The 20,281-nt window shown below is 41.7% G+C and overlaps 1 protein-coding gene across 5 annotated transcripts; it reads left to right on the top strand.

Annotated features, from left to right (window-relative positions):
* Positions 1 to 540: 540 nt before the first annotated feature.
* ZNF234 (zinc finger protein 234) lies at positions 541 to 18,613 on the top strand. 5 transcript variants are annotated; one of them, XM_055248952.2, is made up of 6 exons: positions 542 to 738; positions 1,320 to 1,373; positions 3,228 to 3,318; positions 7,117 to 7,243; positions 8,757 to 8,849; positions 14,562 to 18,613. In XM_055248952.2, exons 3-6 carry the CDS (start codon positions 3,304 to 3,306, stop codon positions 16,424 to 16,426), a joined length of 2,100 nt encoding a protein of 699 aa, XP_055104927.1. In that variant the 5' UTR covers positions 542 to 738; positions 1,320 to 1,373; positions 3,228 to 3,303; the 3' UTR covers positions 16,427 to 18,613. The 5 variants fall into 5 exon arrangements, with proteins under 5 accessions (XP_063477027.1, XP_055104927.1, XP_055104928.1 ...); XM_055248953.2 differs by having other exon boundaries at positions 1,177 to 1,373; XM_063620957.1 differs by lacking the exon at positions 8,757 to 8,849 and having other exon boundaries at positions 541 to 738.
* Positions 18,614 to 20,281: the final 1,668 nt, after the last annotated feature.

The following is a 20,281-nucleotide window of genomic DNA, read 5'->3' as shown; positions in this document are numbered from 1 at the left end:
TGCCAAACCAGTGGTACCAGAGTCCGGAGCAGAGGCTGGCACCTTCTTTGTTCTTCATTGCCTCTCCCAAACCATTGTACTTGCTCACTCTTTAAACTTTTAGTTTTGGCCTCATATTATCAGTTTATAGTAATCAATCATCAATCATTTACTGACCCCTAAAAAGTCACTCCCCGTGTAGTCCTTGAAGATTGTATCTCCTCGCTTGTTCTCTTTCCAATAATCCTCCTGTAGTCCTGGGAGGCGTTTAGACTTCAGGAATTGCTGTCTATTCAATATTTTCGCTCAAGGACTCAGGGAGAGGGAAGGACGACCCTCAGGGTCACAGTCCACATTCCCTACCAGGCGCTCAGCGATATAGGATTCGTTCCCCATGGGCATTGCGGGAATCGTAGTCAAGGAGCACCGCGGAGTCCCAACGCTTTCCCCTGAAGGGTGAGATTCTGAACGTTTTTCTCTCAGCATTCTGAGCGTAATCCAAACGCTCAGTGGAGTCGTGGTCCTTTTGACCCACGCAGGCGGATCCGGGGAATTCTGGGAAATGTAGTCCCGACAATCAGTGGAGTCGCGGGCACTTCCGCTCCAGGGAAGGGGGAGCGGTTGTCACGGCGCATTCCACGGTAGTTTGTTCCAGTTCCGCGACTTGCGGGCCCTTCCTAATGTCAGGGACTTAAGCTTGTGGCTCGCTAGGACTTGGTGGTCCGGTTATGGGAAAAGAAGCCTCGTCGGAGAGCAGAGGTTTGGAGGGGCGAGGGCGGCGGCTTTTGTTGTGTCAGCGGAGCCTTCTTGGGCATGGGGCTCCCCTCGTGTGCCGGGGCGGGAAGCGGGGGGCATTGGGACCTGGTTGGGTCGCGTCTCGCCTGGTTTGAGGGTTTCTGGGGCTCTGAGCTCGCCCACTCCGCCTCCCTGCACTCCAGGCGCGTAATCACTCCTTTACAGTGCAGGGTTGGCGTGTTAATCTCCCTGGGCCTCTCCTTGCTGTTCTTTAAAATGGGGACGTTAGGACCATCTTTGTAGAATCGTTTTGGGAACTGGAATAGGTTACACAACACAAGCAGTCCCTGTCACTTGGTGAGTGGTGTTTTCTTGTTAATTTCCCACGAAACCTGTTAGGTACCCCGGTGGGGTCAGAGCTCCAGCAGCAGGGGCCCTAGCCCTTGTCTCTGATCCCTGCAGGGCGCTGGACGATCCCGGACGCCTTCTGACCTCTTTTTAGGAAGGCGAGGGTTGCGTCCACTTCCACGAAGGGAGGGGAGCATTTAACTTTTCTCGGGGACAGCGACCCAGTCAGAGTGTTTCACAGCTTTCTCCTTCCCCAGCCTGAAAAAGGACTGCGCGGACTGACTTCTTGGCTACTGAAAGCAAAGCTCCACGTGAGTGTGACTTGTCATTTTTCTTTTACAGAGACTGTATCTTTGTAGCATGTGTAATAGGGCATGGGCATTTATAATAATTAAGGCTTAATTGCTAACTTCAATTCTAGGGGCTTTATACAATTAGATACGTTTAAGCCGCACCGTGACTCTGTGGAGAGGTACTGGTCATCCAGGTAGTAAGAGGTGAAGCTGGGGTTGGAACTTAGGCACTCAGGGTCAGAGCCCGAGTTGATCATCTCTTGAATATATTCTCATTGAGGCACAGGAACTAGCTGTACTCAGGTGGGGAAGTTAGAACTTGATTAAAGGACCTTAAGAGCAAGGCTAATTGGCTTGGAGTTTTCTCAGTTTTTAAAAACAGTCAACTATTTTGTTTCATTTATTACAAATATTTCACATTCTAATAGAACCGTATCACTGTGGAGCATTCAGAAATTACAGAAATACGAAGATACAAAAATTTTAATTACCTATGAAATCAGGATGTAAAGATAGTAATGGTTAAATTTCTAATGCATTTTGTTTTAGTGGTTCTATGTTTATATTATAAATGTTTTACAAAATTTTTATTATACATTTCTTAATGTTTTTCTATTTATCTGCTTATCCATGGAAATTTCCAAATAAAGAGATAATAAACTAGTGACCTCCCATAGTCTATCATGCTCATTCTTATTCTCATTATTATTACTCCTATGACTATTTCCCGATTAAAAAAAAAACTTTAATACAGTAATTATATAATTTTAAGTCTATAGAAAAGTTGCAAAAATAGTATAAGAGGGCAGGGCACAGTGGGTCACGCCTGAGTCCTGAGTTATGGAACTGAGGCCCTCAGGGTCAGAGCCCGAGTGATCCCAGCACTTTGGGAGGCCAAGGCTGGTGGATCACTTGAGGCCAGGAGTTTGAGACCCGCCTGGCCAACATGGCAAAAGCCCCTGTCTCTACTAAAGATACAAAAATTAGCCACATGTGGTAGTGCGCACTTGTAGTCCCAGCTACTCTGGTGGCTGAGGCATGAGAATCGCTTGAACCCAGGAGGAGAAGGTTGCAGTGAGCCGAGATTGTACCACTGCTCTCCAGCCTGGGCAACAAGAGCAAAACTCCGTCTCAAATAAATTAAAATAAAATTAATTTTTATGAGTAGATACACTTGTTAGTGGGCATCATACTGTAAAGACCAGCATCCCCTGTTCCCGTTTGCTTATTCATTCATTCAAAAGTAAATATTCTATCAATATGGACTCAGAACTCAGTCTTGTTAAATTAAATTACATGTAGATTAGTAATTTTTTTCCAACTTTATTGAGGTGTATTTTACATATCAGAATTCACCCATTTCAAGTGTACAATTCAGTAATCTTTAGGAACTTTGCTGAGTGTAGTAATCATCATCATCATTTAGTTTAGATCATTTTCATCCCCCAATTGGACTCCTCTTGCCCATTTACATTTAATCCCCATTCTTATCCCAAATCCCCATCAACAAGTAACCTGCTTTCTTTTTATATACATTTGTCTGTTCTGGATGTTTCATATACATGAAATCATACAATCTGTGGTTTTGTGTGCCTGGCTTCTTTCACTCAGCATAGTGTTTCCAAGGTTCATGCATGTTGTAGTACGAGTCAGTACTTCATTCCTCTGAATTTCCGAATAAGATTCCATTGTATGGATATGCCAGGATTTGTCTATCCATTTTTCCATAGGAGGGCATTTTGGTTGTGTGCAGTTTGGGATTTTTATGAATAATGCTGCTGTGAACATTCATGTGCTAATTCACAATACACATCTGTGTTGGTGGGGACATCCCTGGCCACGCTTTCATGTCTCTTTTTATGTCTTCCATAGTGTTCCAGGCACGACTCTGCCTTCTCTCAAATGGCATAACTCAGGACTCTGCAAATTCCCAGAAACAGGAAGAAGAATGACCACATTCAAGGTGAATAAGGCTTGCCTCTCTTGCTGCTAAAATTCCATCTCACTATTCACATTGTCATGTTTCCTGAGGAAGACTCAAGAACAACGGGCATATGCTAAGTGCGTCCTTCTGCCTTTTGAGTTGCTTATTTTATTATTTCAGTCGACCTTCTGTATCTGTGGGTTTCACATCTAGGGGTTTTGCATCTTTGAATTTTGCATCTGTAGATTCCACCAACCACAGATTGAAACCTGAGTCTGTGTAAGGCTGAGCATACGCATTTTTGATTGAGTCTGCGGATGTGGAACCCATGGATGTGGAGGGCTGACTGTAGTACAAACACTATTTTAGATAAGGGACTTGAGCATCCACAAATTATGGTATCCTCAGGGGTCCTTGAACCAATTCCCCAAGCGTATTGAGGGACAACTGTATTTATTTTATGGAGTAGAAAAATTAGTGGGAATGAGCAGTTCTACTTTACTTCTCTGCTTACATATTAGCTGTTTTTATTTTCTTACAGTCTTTTCCTAATGTGCATTCATAACTATATTGGTATTCATGATATATATCTCATTTTTGTTATTTTTTCCTTAAGTACTAAGTAATGTTCATTTTTTGAGGTTATGCCATATTCCCATTTAATTAATGTGCCTTTTTATTTTTGACTACTTCCCACTCATGGACATTTAGGTGATTTAAGAATTTTATTGTTTTAAATAACACTGCAATGACAATTTTCCTACATAACCATTTCCTCAAAAATCAATTCTGAAAACTTTCTGCTGATTTTTTTGTCACCGCAACCTCCGCTTCCTGGGTTCAAGCAGTTCTCCTGCCTCAGCCTCCCGAGTAGCTGGGATTACAGGCATGTGCCACCATACCCAGCTAATTTTGTATTTTTAGTAGAGATGGGGTGCCTCCATGTTAGTCAGGCTAGTCTCAAACTCCTAACCTCAGATGATCTGCCCGCCTTGGCCTCCCAAAGTACCGGGATTACAGGCATGAGCCACCGTGCCTGGCTGTAGATAGAATATTCTAACATGGCACAGCACAACAGGCTATAATGCTGCTTCACACAAATAATATTGTTGGAGTTTTCATATAGGAAGAGCTAGATTCTGTGTTCTCTGTGCCTCAATCATACTTCGTATGTATTTTATTTACTAGTGTCTTATTGCCTTTATAAAGTAACCAGTTTGACCAAAATAGTAGGTAATAACCTTCATTTAAAATGTCCAGTGATATGGAAGATTTGCCAGTCACTTGTGTTCTGTTACTGTATTTACTCAGAGCAGCAGAATGAGGAGGTTCCTGGTCTCTTCTTCCTCTTAAACAGGTGAAATATGAGAAACCTTCTCAGACTGGCATAGAAAGTCAGGGGTCAGAAACATTAGCCATTCCATTCAAGTGAAAGTGAGAGACAAAAGGACACAAATATTTCTCAGTTGAATGACCCGTGGTGTGAGTGTCTGGAGTGCCCTGTTGGGTGATAACGTCCACAGGTAGTGGGGGACCTCTTGTCTTCCTAACGTGGTGGCACCTCAGATGCACTAAGATGCTCAGCACTCTGGGTGCACAAGGACAGTGATTAGCACAGTGGTTATATAAAATCTTTAAATTACTCTGTGACAAAAGATACCTTGTAGAGTATTAAGAGGAAACATAACAAGTTGGGGCAAAAATATTTACCACACAGGTGCCAAAAAAGATGAAATTCATAATAAACATTGGTATTAATTTATAATCAAGTAAGTAAGAATAATAAAAAGAATTGTTCTTCCTAATTAGATTATCAAAACCATCGGAAAATTTATAACCTGCTTTTGGTCATCATGTAGAGAAACAAGTTGCTTGTATTCTCTCTCCTTTTTTTTTTTTTTTTTTTTTTTGAGACAGAGTCTGGCTCTGTTGCCCAGGCTGGAGTGCAGTGGTGCGATCTTGGCTCACTGCAACCTATGCCTCCCGGGTTCAAGTGATTCTTCTGCCTCAGCCTCCCGAGTAGCTGGCAGCACAGGTGTGCACCACCACACCTGGCTAATTTTTGTATTTTTAGTAGAGATGGGGTTTCACCATATTGGCCAGGCTGGTCTTGAACTCCTGACCTCGTGATCCACCTGCCTCAGCCTCCCAAAGTGATGGGATTACAGGCGTGAGCCACCGCACCCAGCCAAGTGCTTGTATTCTCTTGAAAGATTAGGGAGGCAGGAAAAAAGGAAGAAAATCTGCCATTATGTGATAATTTTTAATGTGCTTATTTTTTTGATGTTTTATTTTTTATTTGCAATTATTTAATTTAATTTATTTTTTTGGGACAGGGTCTCACTCTGTAGCCCAGACTGGAGTGCAATGGTGTGATCATCGCTCACCACAACCTTGATTTCCTGGGTTCAAGCAATTCTCTCACCTCAGCCTCCTGAGTACCTGGGACCACAGGCACACGCCATCACATGCAGCTAATTTTTTGTAGAGACAGGGTCTCACCATGTTGCCCAGGCTGGTCTTGAACTCCTGGGCTCAAGAAGTCATCCAGTCTTGGCTTCCCAAAGTGCTGGGATTACAGGTGTGAGCGACTGTGCATGGCCTGCAATCATTTTAAACACACATGAAAGTAAGATCTGACGGGCAGGGTGACTCATGCCTGTAATCCCAGAACTTTGGGAGGCCAAGGCAGGTGGATCACCTGAGATCAGGAGTTCGTGACCAGCCTGACCAACATGGTGAAATCCCATCTTTACTAAAAATACAAAATTAGCTGAGCATGGTGGCGCATGCCTATAATCCCAGCTACTCGGGAGGCTGAGGCAGGAGAATCACTTGAACCCAGGAGGCAGAGGTTGCAGTGAGCCAAGATTGTGCCATTGCACTCCAGCCTGGGCAACAAGAGTGAAGCTCCATCTCAAAACAAAAAAAAAAGGAAAGAAAGTAAGATCTACATGAAATGATGTTCTTTGCTGGATTGGTTATAATGAGAATAATATTGAAAATTAAATATTCATTATTTAGAACAGGTAGATGCAGATCATCAGTTCCCTCGAATAATATACAGTCATGAAATGAGGTGAAATAGATGATGATGGTAATAATAATAAATAATAGCTAATGTTTCTTAGGTACTTGGTCTGTGCCATACACTATTCCAAATGCTATATGCAGTCTCTTGTTCAACGTTTGAAAGAACTCTGTCATGTAGGAACTATCATACCGAGATGAAACTAGGTGAACTTACCCAAGGTCACACAACTTTGAAGGGTACCCTTGTGTGCACTGAGGCATGATGGCTCCAGATCATGACACTAAATGCTGCAGGTAATGCTGGTGCTGTGTGCCCTGGGTGTACAGAAGGAAAACTACATAGCAGTTTTAGATATGTTACCAAAAGCTTGTTAGTTTGGCAGACTTTAATGAAAAGGGATAGCATCCAGGGTTCCTATGTGAGAGAGGAGGAAGGTGGGTGTTATCATGTATGTTGGTTTTGACTTGCTAAATGTTTCTGGGGCAATTGGTAATATTTACCAAAAGGTGAAACCTGTATGGCTCAGGATGCATCATTTACGGTTCTAGATGGTTACTTACAAATAGACTCAGTGAAGCCACAAAGGAAATGTCGAAGGCTATTGTCACTGATGTGCTTTTATTGACGCTAAGGAAAATCAAAGTGTGGCATTGGTAAGATGGAAGGAGAAGGGCTGAGAAATCTACACATTAAGTCTCTGAAAATCTGGACCAGCTTCCCCCACATACTCTCCACTTTCTCAGTGCTGTTTCTTTTCAAGAGGTTGTTAATAAGACTGAAGCGAGGTGTATTTGATGTTATAGGAGGGACTGACCTTCAAGGATGTGGCTGTGGTCTTCACTGAGGAGGAGTTGGGGCTGCTGGACCCTGTCCAGAGGAATCTGTACCGAGATGTGATGCTGGAGAACTTCAGGAACCTGCTGTCAGTGGGTGAGGACATGAGCCTTCTGACACTCAATGTCGGTCTCCTGGAGTGATTTTGTGTCTTCAAGGGTTCAACACTTTGGAGGTCTTGGAATTAGTCACCTACATTTGTAGACCTGACTTTCCTATCAGTGGTTTTTAGTGAAATAAAATGAGATAGAAATATCAGAGTTCATTAAAATAAATGGAATACATAGCAAATAAAACTGATAAATTGCATGAGTGGTGTGAGAACCTGTGGGAGGAGATTTAATGAAAATAGATGGGGGCCAGACACAGTGGCTCACACCTGTAATCCCAGCACTTTGGGAGGCTGAGGCGGGTGGATCACCTGAGGTCGGGAGTTCGAGACCAGCCTGGCCAACATGATGAAACTCCATCTTTACCAAAAAATAAAAAATACAAAAATTAACCAGGTGTGGTGGTGCATGCCTGTTATCCTACCTACTTGGGAGGCTGAGGCATGAGAATCGCTTGAACCCAGGAGGCAGAGGTTGTAGTGAGCCTAGATCACGCCACTGCACTCCAGCCTGGGTGACAGAGTGAGACTGTCTCAAAAAAAAAAAAAAAAAAAAAAGACATTGGTTAGAAATGTAATTTTAGTAATGAACCAAGATGTAACAATTTTTCTGTTTAACACCAAAGTTTTTTGTTTTATTTTAAAGAAAATTAATGAGTGCAGACAGAAAGGTGAGGTTGGAGTGAAAGTTTAATAAGCAAAAGAAGAAAGCTTTTTGCCAGCAAGAGAGGGGGACCCAAACGGGGTTCCCCCTATGAGGCAGGGGTTTGGGGTTTTATGGACTGGGAAGGGGAAGGAATGTGCTTAGTTTGTGGGCTGTTTTGGAGAAAGTGTGACTTACCTTTGCCCGGGACCTTGGCCTGGGACCAATCAGGTTGAAGTGAAGATTTATAGAGGCTGGACTTACAGTTTGAAAAAAGAAAGTAGAGTGCCCACTGGAACCCACTGGAGCCCACTGTACCCATGCCCACAAAAGGAGAAGAAACTTTTTCCTGGGAGCCCGCTGACTATACAAAGGACAAAGGCATTCTTATGCCAGGCCTTGCTCCTTTATCTGAGTGAGCTGGAGGTTTGTAGAAGTTTTTATCCAAATGGGCTGGAGGTTTTTCTATCTGTGCAGCTGTGGGCATGTCTCCAGGCACAACACCCTGTGCTAGTTCCCTTATTGGTGCCTGCAGCTTAAATTTTTTTTCCAGGCTGCTTTTCATGGATATAAAAATAAGGCACTAACCCATGGGTCAGGGGCTTTCCAAAGACCCTTCCCTTGCTGTCTACCTAAGGCAAGTGAACTGACTCCTTTCAGAAATAGGTTTTTATAGCACATATTTATGTATATGTGTCTGGATCTTGAAATACTGATATTCATTAGGTTTTTCTAAAAGTGTTTGAAAACACTACTTTTGATTGATTGATCAGTATACAGTAGTAATTCAAATTGCCAGTAAATTCAGTTGTATCTTTAGTGTGTTTGTTTTAAATATGTGACTTTGCATGTTCTAGGGCATCACCCCTTCACACATGATGTATTCCCTTTAGAAAAGGAAAAAAAGCTTGATATGATGAAGACAGCAGCTCAAAGAAAAGGGAAATCAGGTAAGAATCAAGCAGCTGAGAGTCCTTCTACATGATTGTCCATCTGTTGTACTTCTCTCCCCTGCTGTTGCTGCCATCTGGTCCAAATTGCCAAACCTCTGTCCTGGATGATTGCAACAGCCTTCGTACTGGGCGCACTGCATCCACCCTTAACAGTATAAAGTATGTTCTCCTACAGGCATTCTGCATGTCACAGCTAAAGTGAGCCTTTGGAAATGTAAGTCAGATTGCCATTCCTCTGCTTAAGACCTTGTACAGGGCTGGGCACGGTGGCTCATGCCTGTAATCCCAGCACTTTGGGGGACCAAGGCAGGAGGATCACCTGAGGTCAAGGAGACCAGCCTGGCCAACATGGCAAAACCTTGTCTCTACTAAAAATACAAAAATTAGCCAGGTTTGGTGGCCAGCGCCTGTAGTCCCAGCTACTCAGGAAGCTTAGGCAGGAGAATCGCTTGAACCCAAGAGGCAGAGGTTGCAGTGAGCCAAGATCGCACCACTACACTCCAGCCTGGGCAACAGAGCGACACTCCATCTAAAAAAAAAAAGACTCTGAATGGCTTCTTATTTTTCTTAAAGTTGAAGCCTCTTAAAGGAGCTTATAGAGTCCTACATGGTCTGCTGTTCATCCCCCTCTGCCTCTCTGACTACATCTCTTGTATTCTACCTCTTGCTCCATCTTTTCTAGCCACATCACCCTCCCTGCTGTTTCCCAGACCTGGTAAGGACACTGCTCGCTCTGTCACCCATGCTGGAGTGCAGTGGTGCAATCTCAGCTCACTGCAACCTCCGCATCCCAGGTTCAAGCGATTCTCCTGCCTCAGCCTCCCAAGTAGCTGGGATTACAGGTGCCTGTAACCACGTCCAGCTGATTTTTTTTTGTAGAGATGGGGTTTCACCATGTTGGCCAGGCTGGTCTCCTTGACCTCAAGTGATCCGCCTACCTCAGCCTCCCAAAGTGCTGGGATTACAGGCATGAGCCACTGTGCCCAACCTAGACACTGTATTTCTTACTGCTGCCGTAGCGTATTACCCCAAACTGAGTGGACTGAATGATAAAAATGTATTGTCTTTCAGTTTTTGGTTTGAAATCCAACATGGGTCTCACTAGCCTGAAATCATTAGCTGTCAGCAGGTCCCTGTTTCTTCCTGGAGGCTCTAGGGAAGGAGAATCTGTATCCTTACCTTATCGGTGTGTAGGGGCTGCCAAATTTCATAGCTTGTGGCCCTCTTCACAGCCAGCAGCACTGCTTCTCTGATCAGTCTTCTATAGTTGCATTTCCCTTTTATTCTGTCTTCATTCTTTTTCCACTTTATAAGGACCCTCTAATTGCACTGGGCCCACCTGGATAATGTAGAATTGCCTTCTATTTTTAGTTCAGCTGATTTGCAACCTTAATTACCCTTTGTCATAACCTGACATATTCTTAGGATGAGAATTAGAACATGGATTCTTTGGGGGATGATTATTCTGCCAACTACAGATACTTCTGCCTCAAAGCCCTTATTTGCCCTTGTCTTTACCTGGAAAAACTCGCCTACAATCCTCTCGGCCCCTCTCTTACTTCATCCTGGTCTCTGCTCAGTTTTAATTTCACAGTGGAGGCCTTTTCTGACGTCCTTACTGGAAATGCCATCCTTTACTCTCTGCCCTGCCTTCTCTTGTGTCTCATAGACTTTGGTTTACTTGCTTGTCCCCTCTTTCTCCCCACTAGAATATAATCTCCAAGAGTGGAGGAATTTTTTTGTTTGTTTGTTTATTACTCTATCATCGGTGCCTAAATAGTCCTGTTACATGGCAGATATCTGTTAATATAAATATTTGTTGGCATAATGAAGGCATTAATGGATGGATGTGACCTCACTCTAGGGGTCTTGCAGCTAGGAGAGGTCATACACAAACCAGAGTGAATGAAGGGGGTTGCAGAACATTATTTGTTTTCTGATGGCTGCACATCCAGTTTCTTCTGCCTTAGGTGCCCTTCATGTGAATGTTTGTGTGTGCACTTGTACCTCATACCGTGAAAACTTACAACCATTGTGGTTGTGGCCACACTGAGTAACAAGCCTTCCCAGTGGCTTTCCTGAAGGCTTCCATCATATGGAACACATTCATTTCTGGGAAGGAATAATTTTTGAATGAAGATTCTGATGTCTACTTCTGAGACAGCTCCCCCACACAAGAAGATAACTATTTCCTAAGGTGTCAGATAGTAATTAGGTTGCAAACTGCTTTCCTTTCAGCAGACTGCCCATCTGAACCTCATTTGCTTGTTCCAAAGTGCCCATCCACATCACTGCCCCCAGGTTTTGCCTCCCCTGTGCCAGAGGTGGAAGATTTAAGTTTTGAATGGCAAAAGTAACACAACTGAATGTTGCCTGACTCTCTGGTTCAAAAATATGCTGTGCTTTTATTTTCTACAAATGTAGTAACCATTAAGCATATATTAAAGAATATAGATGTCATATAATTTTTCCTTTATTTTTATAAAGACCTGGCTTTTATTTTCAACTAGTTGACATTATAACCTGGGAAAAATGAAGAAACTTCTTGCTCAAAATTGTCACATCATCAGAGAAACTTGTCCCCCTCAAAAAACTATTTTTGAGGGTCAGTTTGTTAAATATAATCATATATTGATCATATATTGAATATAATCATATATTGATCATATATATATATACACCAAGAGTTACATACTCTCCTATGAATATTTTTCCAAGGTGTCACAGTTGGAAATTGTTTTTCCATTTGAAGCAGTTTGCTTAATTAAGGACCAAGTAACTTCTAGAACCAAAGTTTTTGAGCTCTTTTAAGCATGAGCCATAGCAAGAAATGCATCTTTCATTGAAACTAGAACAATGAAGCAAACATTTCATGTCTGTAAAGATTGACATTATGGCTTTAGTAAGCATTTCACATAAGGACCCCTTTCCTGCTGGTGGTAATACTCTGATAGTTTCTATCCTGATTCTTTTTTTCTGAATGCTTATTACAAGCTTTTAAATTTATTTCACAGCTCACTAAAGGGCTACAGTTTTTCATTTGAAAAAATGTTGTGAAAGGCTCAACTTATCTACATTGAGAGCTTCAGAAGAAACCAGTGCATAGGGCTTCCTGCTTTCTTTTCATCCCAAGTGATTCTTGCCACCTTCAAATTTTCTTATTAGCCTCACCCTGGATGTACCTGTCTCTTGTACAGCTTTTCAGCTTCTCTGCAAAATTACAATTTTCTGTTCTTTTCCTATTTCAAATAACTTATTTGGAAAAGATGTTTTTCTTCTAGGACTTGGCTTAAATTCTCACACAAAAACAGTCAAGCTGGGGTTCATTTATTCATTTGACATGCATTTATTGAGCATTCACTGTGACAGGCACAGTTCTGGACAATGGTTATAAAGTAGGAAAGTGTAAAATGTGTATTATGTCAAAATTAGAAAATGTTTCCCTCATTGATGCTGCATTGTGGTGGGAAGGACATACATTAAACAACCAGTAACTTAGTGTGTCCAGTGGTTAAAAGTGCTGTGAAGAACATAGACAAATTGAAGTTGCTAGAGGTGAATTGGGTGAAGACAGGATTCATTCTTTTTCAATGGGTAACAAAGCAGCCCTCATTGGTGAGCTGACATTGAGCAGAGACCCACAAGAAGTGAGGAATCATCCATCTCGCTATCTGGGAAGAGCTCCTGCCTGAATATAACTCCTGCTGTGGGGGTGGCTTTCAAAGTTTATACTGTGACATCATCTTTTTCTTCTCCCTATCTCCATCTCAGTTGTGAAAGATTGGAGTCTACTTCTTTTTCACTTTTTTTTTTTCTTGGAGGTCTGAATTACTGCCAGGTTTTAGAATAATATATGTTATCAGTTCAACTTTCTTTCCCTTTAGTCCTCATGTAGGAAACTTGCTGACAGAAGCTAAAGTTTCACCATCTGCTTATCTGCTTATATTTTAGTCAGTATGTGGTTAGATACTTGCTCCCAGCCTGCAAGTCATGTTAACCATTCCAGTCACCTGGACATTGAAGTAACTTGCCAATAAAATAACTCAAGGCAGAGTTATGTAGATACCATTTAACAAATGTCTACTGATACAAAGGAGGAGGCAGCTTTTTTTTTCTTTTTCTTTTTTTTTTTTTTGAGACAAAGTCTCACTCTGTCCCTCAGGCTGAAGTGCAGTGATAAAATCATGGCTCACTGCAGCTTCTAACTCCTGAGTTCAAGCAATCCTCCATCTCAGCCTCCCAAATAGTGGAAACTATGGGTACGTGCCACCACATCTGGCCAATTTTTTTAAAAGTTTTTTTGTAGGGACAGAGTCTCACTATGTTGCCCAGGCTGGTCTTGAACTCCTGGGCTCAAGTGATCCTCCGGCTTCAGCCTCCCAATGTGCTTGCATTACAGGTGTGAGCCACTGCACCCTGCCAAGAGGCAGCTTTTAAATGACTATTCCTGCAGGGAGGGGAGTAAGTTTTTCCCCTGTAAAAATTTTCTTAGAGGTACTTAATTCCACTAAACTTTTGTGGAAGAGTTCATTTAAAAAATAATTTCCAAATATTTATATCTCTTTGTACAAGATTAAACATTTTGGAATATTATTAAGGACAAACCTTTCAGGAGACATATTTTAAATCTAAGTTATATTAGAAGTGGTCAAGAGTTTATAATAGTTGCCAGCTCATTCAATGTCTATTAACACAGAAAAATAAGATTAAGTGTATATGTTATGCAGAATATTCAAGAATATGGTTGATCCTTGAACAACATGGGGGTTAGGGACACCAACTCCCCTCACAGTAAAATATCCAAGTATAACTTTTGACTCCCCTCTAAAACTTTACTCATGGCCTACTTCGACTGAAAGACCTACTGATAACATAGTCAATTAACACATATTTTGTATGTTATAATGTATTATATACTATATTCTTACAATAAAGGAAGAATTCTTTATTCTTACAATAAAGAGAAATTTTATTAAGAAAATTATAAGGAGGAAGAGGAGGGGTTGGTCATGCTGTCTCAGGGATGGCAGAGATGGAAGAAAATCCATGTGTAAGTGAACACATGCAGTTCAAACCTGTGTTGTTCAAGGGTCAACTGTATTTTGAACACATAAATATAAATATTTCAGGTTATTTAATAATTTGAATATGTAACATGAACCTAAACTGCAAAATATTTGATTATTTTCTTACTTTCCCTTGAAGTTCTTGTTGATTCATATTATCTACTTTTTTTTTAACTTTTAATATTTTTAATAGAGATACACTCTTGCTTTGGTGCCCAGACTGGTCTCAAACCCCTGGCCTCAAACTATCCTTCTGCCCCAGCCTCCCAGATTGCTGGGATATACAGGCATGGCCATGCCCGGCCTATGCTTTTTATATTTAGATGATTTACTATTTATTATTCTACACTGACTTTAAAATTAACAATTTGTATCATATTAATTTTTAAAATTAACTCTGACTTCTAACTTGTGTCTCACATAGGAGACTTGGTATGGTCTAATGCCTGGTAGTAGCAGCCAATTGGACCACCTCTTGATTTATCTAGGCGTGGAAGTCAGAGATCATGATACACAGTGGAAAAGACCATTACACAGACTGGACCTTCTCTGGATTTGTTAAAATCCCATGCTCTCGCCTAAGTATGACATCTTAAAAACTTTTAACAGAGCCTCCACATCTCTGAATTCTCTGTCCTTACAGCAGACAAGATCCAAAGTGAGATGGAGACTGTTCCAGAAGCAGGACGACATGAAGAGCTTTACTGGGGGCAAATCTGGAAACAGATTGCAAGTGATTTAATCAAGTATGAAGACTCTATGATAAATATTTCTCGGTTCCCCAGACAAGGTGATTTGTCCTGCCAGGTTAGGGCAGGACTATATACAACTCACACGGGACAGAAACTTCACCAATGTGATGAGTACAAAAAATCCTTCACTGATGTGAACTTTGATCCTCATCAACAGTTACACTCAGGAGAGAAGTCTAATACATGTGATGAGTGTGGAAAAAGCTTCTGTTACATCTCAGCCCTTCATATTCATCAGAGAGTCCACATGGGAGAGAAACGCTATAAGTGTGACGTGTGTGGTAAGGAATTTAGTCAGAGCTCACATCTGCAAACTCATCAGAGAGTCCACACTGTAGAGAAACCGTTCAAATGTGTGGAATGTGGGAAAGGCTTCAGTCGTAGATCAACACTTACTGTACATTGCAAATTACACTCAGGAGAGAAACCTTACAATTGTGAGGAATGTGGGAGGGCCTTCATACATGCTTCCCATCTTCAGGAACATCAGAGAATCCATACTGGGGAGAAACCATTCAAATGTGATACATGTGGTAAGAACTTCCGTCGTAGATCAGCACTTAATAATCATTGCATGGTCCACACAGGAGAGAAACCATACAAATGTGAGGACTGTGGTAAGTGTTTCACTTGTAGCTCAAACCTTCGTATCCATCAAAGGGTCCACACAGGAGAGAAACCTTACAAGTGTGAAGAATGTGGTAAGTGCTTTATTCAGCCTTCACAATTTCAGGCCCATCGGAGAATCCACACTGGAGAGAAACCATATGTATGTAAAGTGTGTGGTAAGGGTTTCATTTACAGTTCAAGTTTTCAGGCCCATCAGGGAGTCCACACTGGAGAGAAGCCATACAAATGCAATGAGTGTGGGAAGAGCTTCAGAATGAAAATTCATTATCAAGTGCATCTGGTAGTCCACACAGGGGAAAAACCCTATAAATGTGAAGTATGTGGTAAAGCCTTCCGTCAGAGTTCATATCTTAAAATCCATCTGAAAGCACATAGTGTACAGAAACCTTATAAGTGTGAAATGTGTGGGCAGGGCTTCAATCAGAGCTCACGACTTCAGATTCACCAGCTGATCCATACCGGTGAGAAACCATACAAATGTGAAGAGTGCGGAAAGGGATTCAGCCGTAGAGCAGATCTTAAAATTCATTGTAGGATCCACACAGGGGAGAAACCATATAATTGTGAGGAGTGTGGGAAGGTCTTCAGTCAGGCCTCGCATCTTCTAACCCATCAGAGAGTTCACAGTGGGGAAAAACCATTTAAATGTGAAGAGTGTGGGAAGAGCTTCAGTCGGAGTGCACATCTTCAAGCCCATCAAAAAGTCCACACTGGAGAAAAGCCATACAAATGTGGGGAGTGTGGAAAGGGCTTCAAGTGGAGCTTGAACCTTGATATGCATCAGAGGGTGCACACAGGAGAAAAACCCTATACATGTGGGGAGTGTGGGAAGCACTTCAGTCAGGCTTCAAGTCTCCAACTTCATCAGAGTGTCCACACAGGAGAGAAACCATACAAATGTGATGTGTGTGGTAAAGTCTTCAGTCGGTCTTCACAACTACAGTATCATAGGCGAGTTCACACTGGGGAAAAACCTTACAAGTGTGAGATATGTGGTAAGAGGTTCAGCTGGAGATCAAATCTTGTAAGTCATCACAAAATTCATGCTGCTGGTACATTTTATGAAAATGATGAGAATAGTAAGAACATCAGAGAGTTGTCAGAGGGAGGAAGTTCTACAAGGTGATTAAAAAAAAAACAACAACTCATGTACAACCTGAATGCTTGTAATCAGATTTCATAGGAGAGAAAAATTTTCTTTATCAACCTCCTTGAATTTATTTGATTTGTAACGCTCCACATTTCCACCTAGACTTTTTTTTTTTTTTTGAAATGGGGTCTCGCTCTGTTGCCCATGCTGGATGCAGTGGTGCAATCTCAGCTCACTGCAACCTCCACTTCCCGAGTTCAGGCGATTCTCCTGCCTCAGTGGATTACAGGTGCACACCACCATGCCTGGCTAATTTTTGTATTTTTAGTAGAGATGGAGTTTCACCATACTGGCCAGGCTGGTCTCGAACTCCTGACCTCATGTGATCCACCCACCTCGGCCTCCCAAAGTGCTGGGATTACAGGCATGAGCCACCGCCCTGGCCTCCATCTAGACTTTGAAATGATTGCCTTCTAATTACAGTAGCATTCTCTTATTTAAAATATTTGTTTTATTTAAGTCAGTGTTTAAGCAATAGCTCAACATATCCCAGTGGTCCGTGACCACACAGCTGAGAACCCTTGTTAAGTGGTACAGTAAAGCATTCTGTCAAAACTTTGACATTTATGACATGTCACCTAGGAAATAGGACTTAGAAAATGAGTTTGACCTGGGCTTTAAAAAAGTCTGCTGATGAAGGTGCCAGAATTGATGTCCATTAGACTGTAAGCTCCATGGGGACAGGAACTTTGCTGCTGAATCTATACAACCTTAACATTGACTAGTGCTTGTAGGTGTGCTCAATACTTGTTTGTTAACTGAATCAAAAGGAGTAAATGCACAATATTTGAACATTGTATCCAAAGGAAGAAACCTGCAAAATAAAATTATTTGTGGAAACGAACATTTGTTGAAATGCAGAAAACCACTGGATACTGCAGCCTACAATATTAATATGATATTACTCTTTTACAGTTGACACCTGTCCTCTCTCTAGTCTCTTCTCTCAAATTTGGTTCTTACTGTTTGAAAGCCTGTCTAGTTTCCCAAGGGTTGTATAAAACATAAGTTGAAGTACCTTTATTTTTAATTTTATTTTTGAGACAGGACCTCGCTCTGTCACTGAGGCTGGAGTGCAGTGGCATAATCATGGCTTACTGCAGCCTCGTCCTCCCAGGCTCCATCCATCCACCCATCTCTCCCTCTGAGTAGCTGAGACCACAGGCATGTGCCACCACACCCAGCTGATTTTTGTATGTTTGGTAGAGAAAGGGTTTCACCACGTTGCCCAGGCTGGTCTTGAACACCTGAGCTCAAGCAATCCAACCTCCTTGGCCTCCCAGTGTTAGAATTACAGGCATAAGCCACCACACCCGGCGAAGTTGAAGTATCTTTTGTGATTTTTCTGACAGTGCAGACTGAAAAAAATTTAATTAACCTGACAAGAGTTTACTGAATATTACACAATTGAGTTTTTAATCCATTAATGTTAAGGCAGGGGTTTACTCTAACACTTTTAAAGTGTCAGAAGTAATTGCCAATGCCAAATTTTTATCAACCTCCTTGAATTTATTTGATTTCTGACTTTCCACATTTCCATCCAGACTTTGACATGATTGCCTTCTAATAACTGTAGCATTCTCTTATTAAAACTTCTGGCTGCGTGTGGTGGCTCACGCCTGTAACCCCAGCACTTTGGGAGGCCAAGGCAGGTGGATCACCTGAGGTCAGGACTTAGAGACCAGCCTGACCAACATGGTGAAACCCCGTCTCTACTAAATACAAAAATTAGCTAGGCATGGTGGCAGGCGCCTGTAATCCCAGCTACTCAGGAGGCTGAGGCAGGAGAATTGCTTGAACCCGGGAGGCGGAAGTTGCAGTAAGCCGAGACCGTGCCATTGCGCTCCAGCCTGGGTGACAGAGCAAGACTCCATCTCAAAAAAAAAAAAAAAAAAAAACTTCTGAGGCAGGGGCTCTACCATATGTTTACCCCACACCCATTAAGCGAATACCAAAAACAACTTGTGGAAATTTGATAATTTTATTAAATGTATTATTTGGGCAGGATTGGCATTTACCATGCTTTTCCCTATTGCTGTCAGTAAAACGTGGGTTTAAGGAAGAGTGTTTTTCAGAATTTACACTGTATATCTCTGATTTGGAAGTTATATAATTGGAATTTATGATTATGAGATTAAAATACCAAAAAGACTAACATATCAATGATGTCAATGAATTGTTTTAAATGGAAGTGTGTGTTCCTCTATAATAATTTGACTTTTGATATTTTCATTCCTGTATTGACCTGAAGTCATTAAAATGGTGGCAGGTATCTGTAATGACAGGATAAAGAAAGAATATGGGCTTTGGAAGATCACAGACTATTGCTTTTGTAGCATAATGAAATCTATACATTTTTGTGAGTGAGTGTGTATGTACATGCATAAGATAATGTGTAAAGGATACTATTTTTAGCAATTTTCTCTTGCAATGAGCATTTTGTGGTATTTTTCCATTTTATAATTCCATAAATTACATTTTAATTTCTTATTGAACATCACTATTACCAAAGCAGTAAATTATGTACATTAGAATTTTGAAAAGTGCTATATGATAATCCCTTCAAAATATGATTGTTCTGTATCATTATATGGCACATAAGATCATAAGTAATAGATTCTGGAAGCCAATTTTTTTTTCTTTTTTTTTTATACTTTAGGTTTTAGGGTACATGTGCACAATGTGCAGGTTTGTTACATATGTATCCATGTGCCATGTTGGTTTGCTGCACCCATTAACTCGTCATTTAGCATTAGGTATATCTCCTAGTGCTCTCCCTCCCCCCTCCCTCCACCCCACAACAGTCCCTGGAGTGTGATGTTCCCCTTCCTGTGTCCATGAGTTCTCATTGTTCAATTCCCACCTATGAGTGAGAACATGCGGTGTTTGGTTTTTTGTCCTTGTGATAGTTTACTGAGAATGATTTCCAGTTTCATCCATGTCCCTACAAAGGACATGAACTCATCATTTTTTATGGCTGCATAGTATTCCACAGTGTATATGTGCCGGAAGCCAATTTTAAAAACAAAAAAATTCTCTGAATACATAGATACGTGGATGAATGTGAACAACTGTATCTTTGCAATTAATGCCTGCTACACTTCTTTTTTTTTTTTTGAGACGGAGTCTCTCTGTTGCCCAGGCTGGAGTGCAGTGGCGCAATCTTGGCTCACTGCAACCTCTGCCTTGCAAATTCAAATGATTCTCCTGCCTCAGCCTCCCGAGTAGCTGGGATTACAGGGGCATGCCACTACCTCCAACTAAGTTTTTTGTTTTTTTTGTTTTTTTTTTTTTTGAGATGGAATCTCACTCCGTTGCCAGGCTGGAGTGCAGTGGCGCAATCTCAGCTCACTGCAACCTCTTCCTCCCAGGTTCAAGCAATTCTCCTGCCTCAGCCTCCTGAGTAGCTGGGACTACAGGTGTGCGCCACCATGCCCAGCTAATTTTTGTATTTTCAGTAGAGACGGGGTTTCACCATGTTGGCCAGGATGGTCTCAATCTCTTGACCTTGTGATCCGCCCTCCTTGGCCTCCCAAAGTGCTGGGATTACAGGCGTGAACCACCATGCTCGGCCTAAATTTTGTGTTTTTAGTAGAGACGAGGTTTCACCATGTTGGCCAGGCTGGTCTCGAGCTCCTGACCTCAAGTGATCTGCCTGCCTCGGCCTCTCAAAGTGCTGGGATTACAGGCATGATCCACTGCGCCCGGCCTTGCTTGCTACATTTTTTAAAGCATTAATCTGTAACACAGAGAGAATCCTGGAAATGAAAACAAAGTGGTGTACATACGTTAGGGAGGTATGTTTAAAAAGGTTCACTGAGGAAAAATTGT

The sequence above is a fragment of the Symphalangus syndactylus genome, chromosome 17 (genome assembly GCF_028878055.3).
Source record: "Symphalangus syndactylus isolate Jambi chromosome 17, NHGRI_mSymSyn1-v2.1_pri, whole genome shotgun sequence".
In the NCBI taxonomy this organism is placed as follows: Eukaryota; Metazoa; Chordata; class Mammalia; order Primates; family Hylobatidae; genus Symphalangus; species Symphalangus syndactylus.
Note: the sequence above shows the minus strand (reverse complement) of the source record. Positions and strands in the feature narration are given on the sequence as shown.